The sequence below is a fragment of the Microcaecilia unicolor genome, chromosome 7 (genome assembly GCF_901765095.1).
Source record: "Microcaecilia unicolor chromosome 7, aMicUni1.1, whole genome shotgun sequence".
In the NCBI taxonomy this organism is placed as follows: Eukaryota; Metazoa; Chordata; class Amphibia; order Gymnophiona; family Siphonopidae; genus Microcaecilia; species Microcaecilia unicolor.
This window is the reverse complement of record NC_044037.1, coordinates 2415868-2428323: the sequence shown is the minus strand read 5'-3', so window position 1 is coordinate 2428323 and position 12456 is coordinate 2415868. Positions and strand designations below refer to the sequence as shown.

Below are 12456 nucleotides of genomic sequence, written 5' to 3'. Positions count from 1 at the left end.
TTTCCAGCCCTCCCCTCCCATCCATGTGCATCTCCTTCCTGTCTTCCCTCCCCTCCATCCATGTCCAGCATGTCTCTAGTACATCTAGTAGCGCTTTAGAGATGACAAGTAGTAGTAGTAGTTGTCTTCTCTCCCCTGCCCTCCCCTCCCATGTCCAGCGATTCTCCTCTATCCCCTGTCCTCCCCTGCCATCCATGTCCAGTGATTCTCCTCTCTCCCCTTCCCTCCCCTCCTATCCATGTCCAGCGATTCTCCTCTCTCCCCTCCCCTCCCCTTCCATCCATGTCCAGCGAATCTCTCTTCGCTGACCTCCCCTCCCATCCATGTCCAGTATGTCTCCTCTCTCCCCTGCCCTCCCCTCTCATCCATGTCCAGCGATTCTCCTCTGCCCCCTGTCCTCCCCTGCCATCCATGTCCAGCGATTCTCCTCACTACCCTGCCCTCCCCTCCTATCCATGTCCAGCAATTCTCCTCTCTCCCCGCCCTCCCCTCCCATCCATGTCCAGCGATTCTCCTCTCTCCCCTGTCCTCCCCTCCATGTCCAGCGATTCTATTTTGCCCCCTATCCTGCCCCTCCCTTCCATGTCCACTGACTCACCCCAGCCTCCACCTGCCCCTGAGATTGTTCAAACCCCAGTCCCACCTGTCCGTCCTCAGCTCCCCGACTTTCCGTTCATGCACCCGTGCTCTCTGCGTTGAAATCTTCTGTTTACCTGAAGTCACGGCGAACCGGCAGTGAAAGCAGCAGGCAGGCAGGCTCGCCTCCTCGTCGCTTCCCTTCTCTCTCAGTGCGTCCCGCCCTCGCAGAAAGGAAATTACATCAGAGGAAGGTGGTACGCTGAGAGGGAAGGGAAGCGACGAGGAGGCGAGCCTGCCTGCCTGCTTTCACTGCCGGTTCACCGCGACTTCAGGTAAACAAAAGATTTCAACGCAGGGAGCACGGGTGCATGAACGGAAGGGAGCGGGCAGATGAACTGGACCTCACAAAAAAGGTGCTATTACGCCGTACTGGTGTGTACCGGCACAAAAAAAGCACTGATATGTTTAAGAAAGGTTTAAAGGCGTCATTTTAGATATATGTGACTAAGAAATAATTGATTGCAGATACTTTTATTATCTATTTTTCTCTTATGATACTGTTTAGGTTCAAATACATCTTGTAATCATACTATGTAATTTCCTAGACTATTGTGTTCTAGAATCTTGCTATAATCCGCTGTGAACTATTTATATGGGAACGACAGGCTATAAGTGAATTAACTGTAACTGTAGGTGGGTCTAGATCCCTGTCCTTGCATTTCCTGTCAACTCAAAAGGAAAGATTAAGAGACTGCTACCGAGAACATTTAAAGCAACTTGGCCATCCAGGATGGTAGCACTTAACATGATAGAATTTTGATTTAGCTACCACAGTAAATAGGTTTGTCCTCAGGTAATCAGTGGGATTTAGAATCTCTCAGATCTTTAGCCAACTCTTCTAAATCCTCACCAAAGAGCAGTTTACTCTTGAAAAGAAGCCTACAAAGTAGAGCTGTGTCCACAGACCAATTAAGTATCCATAAAAGGTGCCTAACCAAAACTGAGAAGCCATACTCCTGGCTGAAGACGTGACAAGGATATACAGAGCACAAGCTACATAAACCAAACCTGCCTCCAAATGAGCGGACAACCTAGGAGCCTCTGGCTTCTCTACAGCAGATCCCTCTTGAGACTGTTGGACCAACAAAAACATTCCCTAGAGGCATAGAAATTACAATTATCAGCATTAAGAACCAATCCTTCCACCCCAAAAGCCTACTTTAAAGGAAACTCCAAGTTTCGATCTTGGATATCTTTCATCGCAGAGCCACCTTCCATTAAATAGTGATTTTCTTGGTACCAGCTGTAACAACATCCACCTTAGGTAGCTTTAACTTTTCCTTTTTGGTCATAGCCCTGCATCAAGAGAATCCCATTTCCCAGAAACGAAGGCCTGAATGGCCTGATGTACAGGGAAAGCCTTGGTAGGCTTCCTAATCCCCTTCAGCATTGCATCCCCTAGAGAAGGAACTTCAGAAATGGAAGCATCAGAAAGACTTATAGATTCCAGTAACTTAGTTATGACTGGGGCAGCTGTTTATGCCAGCACCACTGGATGAGGTCACACACTTGTGTGCCTGACTCAATCCTGCTTGTTGGTGGAAAAGCTGAATGTAACTCACCTCGAACTTAGATTTGGAAAGGCAAGAAATAGATCAAAGATCCAGATCCAAATCCATTATGAAGAGGAAAAGAAGCTCCAGGACAAGGGGTCATATGAGGCTACCACTCAGAAATAACAGACATTTTTTTTTCAGAGATGGGATGGTGACTACATAGAAGAAAGAAAGTGGTGGCGGACAAAAACTGCACTGAAATGGAAGAAATCCATGGCTAGGAAAGGGGATCTTTAGCTGCGAGGAAGCAAAAGGAGGGGATCACAGAAAGCAGAGAAAATGGAAATAATGGCCATTCCTTAAGTTCTTCCTGCTCTAAACAGCCTCTGTTCTACATAAGTTTTCTTAGAGCTTTCTTGTTTATCTATTTGCTTACCTGTTGTAGCAATACAGTCAAATCCTACGAATGCATAAAAGCAAGTAGCTGCTCCAGCAACGATGCCCCCAAATCCAAAAGGAATGAAGCCGCCTGACCCAAACTGGCCCAAGCTGTAAGAAGAATGGGACCTTATTATTGTAACGTGATCGCAGAAAGCATCAGGACAGACATGCGTCTTGTGCCACAGTCCTGACCTCCCAAGACCAGGCCCCACTACCTTGCCAAACAAGATCAGGCCTATTCTCCACTACAACATGCAACTGCAGAGACAGAATCAGCAACACAAAACGAACAGACCAAAGCCATCACTGGGCTGCTCAAACCCTAGAAGCAATGGCAACCATACCTGACTGAGACATTCGAAGTAGCATTTGCATAGTCCTCCTCTGTTAGGCACCAGTTCTTGATGTGACCCTTCACAAAACCAGCCAGGATGACAAAGCACAAGACCAGCAGGTTCACAGCAGTGAAGATTTTATTTATCAAAGCAGACTCGCTGACGCCAAAGGCAAGAGGTGCTGAGAAGATCAAGAGAGAGAAGTCTCAATATACTATCACCAGATGAAGAACTGAAAATACTGAAGTTCCTCCACCCCACCCCCACCAGTCCAACCACAACAGTTTTTCTTCCCTCTCATCAGACAGACTCAGGCACTGTCACCCCATCCCCAAATCCCTAGCGCAGCACATTCAGATTTGAATTTTAGATTTGATTACTAGCCTTTCCTAATCCAAGTCAATTTGCAGGTACATACAGTAGTTATTTCTCTGCTCAAGAGGGTTTACAATTTAAGGGCCTCATCTACTAGTGTGTGTTAGTATTAACATGTATTAACATGATTTAATGAGTATTAAATAACATAAGCCCCTGATAAATGACTTGGAGGTTCAGCCCCGGACACACTGGTACAAGGACGTCATGAGACAAGACCAGAGAGGATAGGCGGGGAAAGGGGAAGGTGGGGTTGAAGGGGAGGGATTAGTTTGGATGTTATTTGTTTTCTCAAGTATTACAGGACTATTCTGTATTCTTTATAATGCTCTACGTTGTGACAGTCCATTGCCTATCATTAATGGGATGAGTTTGAAATTTCAATAAAAAACAATTTACAATAAATAACATGAGCCTCATTAGTCTCACCGGGGCATTTTGCTAATTATACTCTTAACTTGAATCTTTCTTTTGGGTTGCTCATCCTGCTGTTTTGCCAGTGGCTGTTCACTCTTTGTGAAGTAATTCCTGGTAACACCCCCTCACTGCCACCGGGGAAACAATACCGACAGAGAATCACCACACAGGAGCCAAGGACATATACAAATTCTGAATAGTACTAAATACTTCTGCAATGCCTTCTCGTGTCATTTAAGAAGACACACTACCATCAACGTTGGCCCCGAGCACCGTTAAGGAGTTTGTGTTCTCACCTGTAAGCAGAACAACAATCAATAAAGCAAAGAAATCTGGATATTCAGCGAAAACATTCTCTATTTTGATGGAAACATGAGCTCTGAAGTAATCAGAAATTCTGTTTTCAATAAGATTGTCAAACGTAGAACTCCAGGCTCGTGCTACGCTGGCTGTACCTAAAGCACAAGAGAAACAGAAGATGCTGAATACAACTCAAACCACCACCACCCACTGAAATGCAAATAAAAACCAGACCATCTGCCCCCTGCCCCCTGCCCCCATCCTGGATCCACTCAGCTCATTTGTACCTGCCTACTGGGCTATTCATGGTCTTCCTCCCTCTGCCATCCCAGTCTTTTTGAGGGCAAACATGGCTTAATGGGAAGGAACTAGCATGAACTTAGCAAAAAGTTCTGTCTTGCCATTAGGCAGTGTTTTACCCATGGAAATGACCCACTTGAAAATTGCTCAGCTTGCGTAAAAAGAAAATCATGCATGTTGTTTAATGCGTATTTACTATTACAATAGAATTCTTTGAAACTTTGAATAAGCATTAAACATGAATGCCTTTCCCTTCATGCAATTTTCAACTGTGTCATACTGTGGAATTGACTTAACTTCTCTTTGCTAAATCCATGCTGGTTCCCTCCCATTAAGTCACGTTTATCCAACGCTTAGGGCTTCTGGACTTGGTGATTGATCTGCACTCTGTGTAGGTTGAAAGCATGAGGAGTGAACAGTATTATGGGTATTTGTGCTGTTATAGTTTTGATGTATTACATTGACTGTATATGTTTATTTGTAGTCCACCCTGGATAAAGGCAGAATATACATTTTAATCAATGGAATGAAAATATGTCTAGTAATTTTCCGGCCGATTTTCAGAGCGGTTTACGGGAGCAAGAGTCTCTCCTGCCTGCTTAAATCACTTCGTGCTGCCTAAGTGGGGATATTCAGTGGAACTTAACTGGAGAGTGCCGCTATCTCCACAGAAGTGCGCAGGTCAGGGGCGGCACTGGGGAGGAGCTGGGGGTTATGCAGGTGCCAGCAATACTCAGTGCCAGCACCTGCATAGCTAAGCAGCTCAAGAACTATCCTAAAATTAACCCGCCTAGCTATGTAGGCCCTGGTAATGAATATCAGCCGCAACCCACATAACAATCTGGCGATCTAAAGTCCCCCGATCCCCTTCCCATCCCTCCTATCCTCTCATCCAGCTCGCTAGACTGAAAGTGCTCCTGCCCCCCATCCAACCCCCACTCTGAGGTCAGCTAACCTGATGTCCCTGGTGGTCTGTGGGGGTTGCGGCAGCCATTATGCAGAGGCCCACCACAAAGGGGCAGGAGCCCCCAACGACATCCATAGACCAAGGGGTGGGGGCTTCCTTGACCTGGGGGGGATAGGAGGGATGGCAGGCTATTTGGGGGGCCGTGAAGGGGATTGGGGGGACTTCAGAAGCACCAGATTGTTATGCGAGTTACAGCTCTTATTCAGCCAGGGCTGCATAACTGAGTTATGTGGGCCTCGGCTGAATATCAGCCAGGACACTCATTAGGCTCCAGTAGACAGCCCACCCACATATAGCCCTCAATATTCAGTGCCGGTGCCCAGACATGGCCCGGAACTGAATATTGTGGGCTACTCTAGCTGGCCACGGTCAGTGTTTTAAAAAACCACTGACTACCACTGACTGAATATTTGGGGATTTGTTTTTAACAATAGCTTCCAGCATTTTAGCAATCGCCCAAATCAAGTGCACCAGTGTTTAGTTTTCTGGATCACCCTAAGCCCTTTTTAAAAGTTGTCATTTCATTGGCCATCCTCCAGTCCTCAAGTACAGTAGCAGACTTATGATAGCAAGTCTACAATTTCAGAACTCTGGAGGGGATAGCCATTGGGTCCTGATGATTTCCTACTGTGTGTTTAGTTAGCCCAGAATCATGATGATTTGTTTCAATTTCTCTGGAATGTCACGTGCAAAGAATGCTTTTAAAGCACACAATTTAGGAGGGGGGCTTGGTCTTACTGGACATCTAAGGCATAATAGCGTTGCTTGTAATCTGTAATTTGTACGAGATTGAATTCTTCAAACTTCTACTATTGTGGTGTTGCTTTTGAGTCCACCACATCTGGGGAACTGTCTCTGGCTAATATTGTCCATGCTTGAGCTCATCAGCTCTCTTCACGAATGAAGCGCCATCCCTTGCTCAAACGCTCGCTATGGGCCTAGAGCCTTGGTCTGACCCAATATTGCAATTCTTATGTTCTTATGCCAATGGGGGGGGGGGGGATTTTCATCACATGCCCTCTGTCCTCCTGACTTATCCCCCTCCACGTCACTTCCCCAAGAACAACTCATTCCTCACTCCTTCAGAGCCATCTCCATTGCTTGTCTTTCCCCCTGCAGCAGCTGAGCTCATCCCACAACAGCCCATTGCTCTTCTATAACAGCACCTTAAGGAGCTTTTAATATTGCAAGATCTGCAACAGAAGTGTCAGCTCATAAGGCTGAAGATTGCTTGTGGTGCCGGCAGAGAGCAAAGCAAGCAGTGAACTTCCATGCGCCACGTTCCTAGTACTCCTCTGCTCCTCCTCCCAAGTCCTGCATTTCATTTCTCATGCTGGAGTGATAGACACCCACAACAGGAGACTTCAGAGCATACAAGATGGCTCTGTGGGTGCTGTGAGTGCTTGAGCACCCCCAATACTGAGAAAATTCCTTGTATGTGTCCAGGAAGGGGTTAATTCCACTGAGCTTAGCACCCCAAAAAGTTTTGAAAAGTTGCCTCCTCTGATTTGCATTAATCCATTTGCAACACAGCAATTTCAATTCAAACCTAATAAAATGCATTAGAAATATATTTCCAGAATGCAGGTTACTGATTTTGATTTGTTTATTTTAATTTTATATTGATGCTTTCTTTATTTGATGTATACCAAAAAAACAAAAAGGCACACAAGTGCTTACAAAACAGTAGATAAAAAACAACAAAGCAGTGGAATCAAATGCATTTATTTGGAATAATACCCGACGTGGCCACGTTTCGCCCTCAGGCTGCGTCAGGGGTACAAACTATCAAAAGTGTATATCAGTATATCATATACACTAGTAGTGAGATGAGAACAGTTATTCCAAAAATCTAGTTCCACTTTTCTGCTACTTCCAACTGAACTGATATGCATAATGCATATCAGTTCAGCTGGAAGTAGCATTTGATTCCACTGCTTTGTTGTTTTTTATTTGATGAATTACATTTACGATACATCAAGAACGATTTTCCTGCAGAAAGGAGTGACCCAAACTGAAACTAAACTGCAGACTGTAGTATACTCACAGCACCTCCAAGATAAAAGATCACTTACCTAAAACATAGGAGAGTATAAGGTTCCAACCCGTGGTAAAAGCCCAGATTTCTCCCACCGTAACATAGCTGTACAGATAGGCAGAGCCAGCTCTGGGGACTCTGGCGCCAAACTCTGCATAGCAGAGTCCGGCCAGCACAGAAGAAAAGGCAGCAATGAAGAAAGACAGAACAATGGAGGGTCCTGTCGTATCCTTTGCCACTTCTCCTGCCAGGACATAGACCCCAGCTCCTAGAGTGCTGCCGACCCCCAGAGAAATGAGGTCCAAGGTGGTAAGACAGCGGGCAAATACACTGCTCTCTGTGCTGAGGTCCACAGCTCTTGTGCGAATCAGCTTCTTTCCAAATCTGGAGAACTTATCCATTTTCTGATAGAGTTCAAAATTACCTTTAGTCTGTTGAAGAGATTGAAAAAAAAAAAAAGAGATTTTATATTTTAAAAACAAATAACAAAAGGTATGAAGACAGTGTTACCAATCTAGTGCCATGTCATCCTGACACTTCAATGCATCCAATAGCAGCACGTATTAGGAAGCCAGAACTCTAACGTGTCAGGGCACCGTGCCTGCTTATTTTAACAATAATGTGTGGGGAAAAAATTAAGACAAGTAGTGGTGAGGAGGAGGGGCACCAGGTCAATTATGCCACAGGGAATCCCCAGTCTGCCCAAAGTCTGAAAGGGTCATGGGTCATGGATTTCATATACCACCTTTCTGTGGATACAACCAAAGTGGTTTACATATAGCAAGGCAAACAATCCGCAAACTACAAAGTGGAAATCAACGAAGCAGATCAGTAGTAAACATAAAAAATTTTTAGTAATAAAATAGAATATAGAGTATACTGCCCGACACAGGCCATGTTTCGCCCAGCAGGGCTGCGTCAGGGGCTATAAAAATTAAATAAAACATACAAACAAATTAAAAACAAATATATAGAAGGAATGTGTTGAAACCAATATCAACTGAAAGTACAATAACACCATGACAAACACACACATATATATATATATATATATATATATATATATATAAAACCCTTATAAGTATACAAAAATATATAAAATATACATACTATAAAAACAAAACATAAATATATCAATAAGTTACCACTAGATAAAAAAATTTACAAATCATATCAAAGGAAATCTAAATCAATGTATCAAACAGATGAATGCATCCATATCTCTCAATGGACTAGAACTAAAAACTTGTAAAATCCAAAAAGAATAGAATGCATAACGAAGAACATAAGACATAAGTAATCGTATAAAAAAATTGATATAACATGCCTCTCAAAGGCATACAAAAATACACAAATAACAAATCATTCCATACATATAGAAATAATTAACCACTAGATAAATAAATTAATAAATATATCAAACAGATTAATACATCCATATCTCTCAATAACTCTCAATAGACTAGAACTAAAAACTTTGTACATAACTCATATGAAATCCATAATAAAGAACATAAGACATAAATATACTTATAAAAATAATTGATAAAACATCTCTCTTAAATGTATACAAAAATACATAAATAGCAAATTATTTCCATACATATAAAAATACTTAAAAACAGAGACAAAAGATAGGACACCTACCTACTCAGTGATCCTTACTATAAATACCTTCTAATGAGTGTGTGTTCCAGTAATGGTTACTGAAAGAAAATAATGAAAAATAATATAGCCATGAAAACTGAAGGAAAAAAATGTTCTTTATTATGGATTTTATATGAGTTATGGACAAAATTTTTAGTTCTAGTCTATTGAGAGTTATTGAGAGATATGGATGTATTAATCTGTTTGACATATAATACAAACAACTACCCCAACATAACCACACCATACTGCACACTTCCCATTTCTGAAAATCTGAAAATTCTTGGAGTCACTATTGACCGAAACCTCACACTTGACACCCATGTGAAGAATACAACGAAAAAAATGTTCTACTCGATGTGGAAACTCAAAAGAATAAAACCTTTTTTCCCAATAAATATCTTCTGCACCCTAGTACAGTCATTAGTGATAAGTCACCTGGACTACTGCAACGCTCTGTACGCAGGTTGTAAAGAACAGACCATTAAAAAACTCCAAACAGCCCAGAACACCGCAGCCCGACTCATTTTTGGAAAAACTAAATATGAAAGTGCGAAGCCCCTAAGAGAGAAACTACACTGGCTCCCGCTCAAGGAACAAATTGAGTTCAAGATCTGTACGACCGTACACAAAATCATTCATGCAGATGCCCCACTCTACATATTAAACCTAGTGGACTTACCGCCCAGAAACGCCAAAAGATCAGCCCGCAAATTCCTCCATCTGAACTTCCCCAGCTGTAAAGGAATTAAATACAAACAGGCATATGCTACTACCTTTGCGTACAAAAGCACAAAGATATGGAACGCACTACCCATGGCCCTGAAAACCATGGACAACTTAACCAGCTTTCGCAAATCTTTGAAGACACATCTCTTCAACAAAGCCTACAAAAGACATCCTAATGAAACTAATCCCTCCTAAACCACACAAGTGCTTCAAAAACACCTCTCACACGACCTTACCTATCACCTTTCCATTTAAATCCTCATCTACCTTTAGCTTATTACCGACTGTATTTAAGATCATGTAATGACTATATCATAATAACACTCTGTAAGCCACATTGAGCCTGCAAAAAGGTGGGATAATGTGGGGGTACAAATGCAATAAATAAATAAAAATAAAATATTTATTAATTTATTTATCTAGTGGTTAATTATTTCTATATGTATGGAATGATTTATTTATGTATTTTTGTATGCATTTGAGAGACATGTTATATCAATTTTTTTATACGATTACTTATGTCTTATGTTCTTCGTTATGCATTCTATTCTTTTTGGATTTTACAAGTTTTTAGTTCTAGTCCGTTGAGAGATATGGATGCATTCATTCGTCTGTTTGATACACTGATTTAGATTTCATTTGATATGATTTGTTAATTTATTTATCTACTGGTAACCTATTGAGAAGTACATATATAGAGAGATACATATATATGTTTTGATTTTATAATATGTATATTTTATATATTTTTGTATACTTATAAGGGTTTTTATATATATATATGTTTTTTGTCATGGTGTTATTGTACTTTCAGTTGATATTGGTTTTAACATATTCCATCTACATATTTGTTTTTAATTTGTTTGTATGCTTTATTTAATTTTTTATAGCCCCTGACGCAGCCCTGCTGGGCGAAACACAGCCTGTGTCGGGCAGTATACTCTATATGTTAGTTTATTAATAAAATTTGTTTACGTTTACTACTGATCTGCTTCGTTGATTTCCACTTTACATATATTATATGTAGGTACTTTTTCCTGTCCCTAGTGGGCTCACAATCTAAGGGACCCTTTTACAAAGCCCAACACGGACTTAGCACTTGCTAATCTGGAGCCGGTGCTGGCGGTAGTTCCAGCCCTAGCGCAATGCCATTTTCTACGCTGGGGAAAATAGGGCTGTCATTTTTAGTGTTGCGCTAACCCGGCGGTAATCGGGCAGCGCTATGTACATCAGAACGGGAGCCCTTAATGCCACTTCAATGGGTGATGGTAAATGCTCCCCCTCACATGGCTATTTTCAGCATTTTATACCCGCTGCGGTAAAAAGGGCCTTGTCACTAACACAGGACCCTTTTTACTGCAGCAAGTTTCGTACCTGGGGGAATGGAGGGTTAAGTGACGCCCAGAATCCCAAGGAGCTGCAGTTGATAACACCCTCATCGTCCCCGTCTCATCTGCCCGCAACCTTGGAGTCATCTTCGACTCCTCCCTCTCCTTCTCTGCACATATCCAGCAGATAGCCAAGACCTGTCGCTTCTTCCTCTACAAAATTAGCAAAATTCGCCCTTTCCTCTCTGAGCACACCACCCGAACTCTCATCCACTCTCTCATTCCCTCTTGCCTTGACTACTGCAACCTACTCCTCACTGGCCTCCCACTTAGCCACCTAGCCCCCCTTCAGTCTGTTCAGAACTCTGCTGCACGTCTTATCTTCCGCCTGAACCGGTACACTCATATCACCCCTCTCCTCAAATCACTTCACTGGCTTCCGATCAGGTACCGCATACAGCTTCTCCTACTCACCTACAAATGCACTCAATCTGCAGCCCCTCCTTACCTCTCTACCCTCATCTCCCCTTACGCCCCTACCCGAAACCTCTGCTTTCAGGACAAATCCCTCCTCTCAGTACCCTTCTCTACCACCGCCAACTCCAGGCTCTGCCCTTTCTGCCTCGCCTCACCCCATGCTTGGAATAAACTCCCTGAGCCCATTCGCCAGGCCCCCTCACTGCGCATCTTCAAATCCTTGCTCAAAGCCCACCTCTTCAATGTCGCCTTCAGCACCTAACCACCATACCATACCATATTGTGGAGGAATGGCCTAGTGGTTAGGGTGGTGGACTTTGGTCCTGAGGAACTGAGTTTGATTCCTGGCAGAGGCAGCTCCTTGTGACTCTGGGCAAGTCACTTAACCCTCCATTGCCCACCGCATTGAGCCTGCCATGAGTGGGAAAGCGTGGGGTACAAATGTAACAAAAAAATAAAATATTCAGGAAATCTAGACTGCCCCAACTTGACATTTTGTCCTTTAGATTGTAAGCTCCTTTGAGCAGGGACTGTCCTTCTTTGTTAAACTGTACAGCGCTGCGTAATCCTAGTAGTGCTCTAGAAATGTTAAGTAGTAGTAGTTCTGCAGTAGGAACTGAACCCAGCCCACTGCACTAACCATTAGGCTCCCACAGCCTGCCAGCAGGTTCTGCGAGCTGCCATCCAATTTTCTGCTCTAAGCCCCAGCATATATTAATAGTTTCTGAACAAGAAATTGCTATTTTGCAATACTCATGCAGGTATTCCAGAAATCAAGGGAAAACAAGTAACAAAAACTCTACAATTCATTTCTCTTTAGTTCTGCCAGTACTGACGTAAGCACAGATTAATTGCCCGCTAAGAAATTGCAGAATATCCTCTTCCAGTCATGAGGGTCAGAGCTGCTTAAAACACCAGCAGAGCAGCAATGAACGACCCATTACCTTCCATTTTTAGATTTACCTTC

General features: G+C 42.9%; 1 protein-coding gene across 1 annotated transcript in view; it reads right to left on the bottom strand.

Moving 5' to 3' along the window:
• The window catches only part of SLC7A3 (solute carrier family 7 member 3), a 47459-nt gene extending 39750 nt beyond the window's left edge, over positions 1-7709 (bottom strand). The window contains exons 1-4 of the mRNA XM_030209659.1: positions 7346-7709; positions 4000-4158; positions 2921-3092; positions 2572-2684 (exon numbers count right to left, since the gene is read on the bottom strand). Of these exons, the coding sequence (XP_030065519.1) occupies positions 2572-2684; positions 2921-3092; positions 4000-4158; positions 7346-7709 (808 nt within the window). The remainder of the gene's footprint in view (positions 1-2571; positions 2685-2920; positions 3093-3999; positions 4159-7345) is intronic.
• Between the last annotated feature and the right edge of the window lie 4747 nt (positions 7710-12456).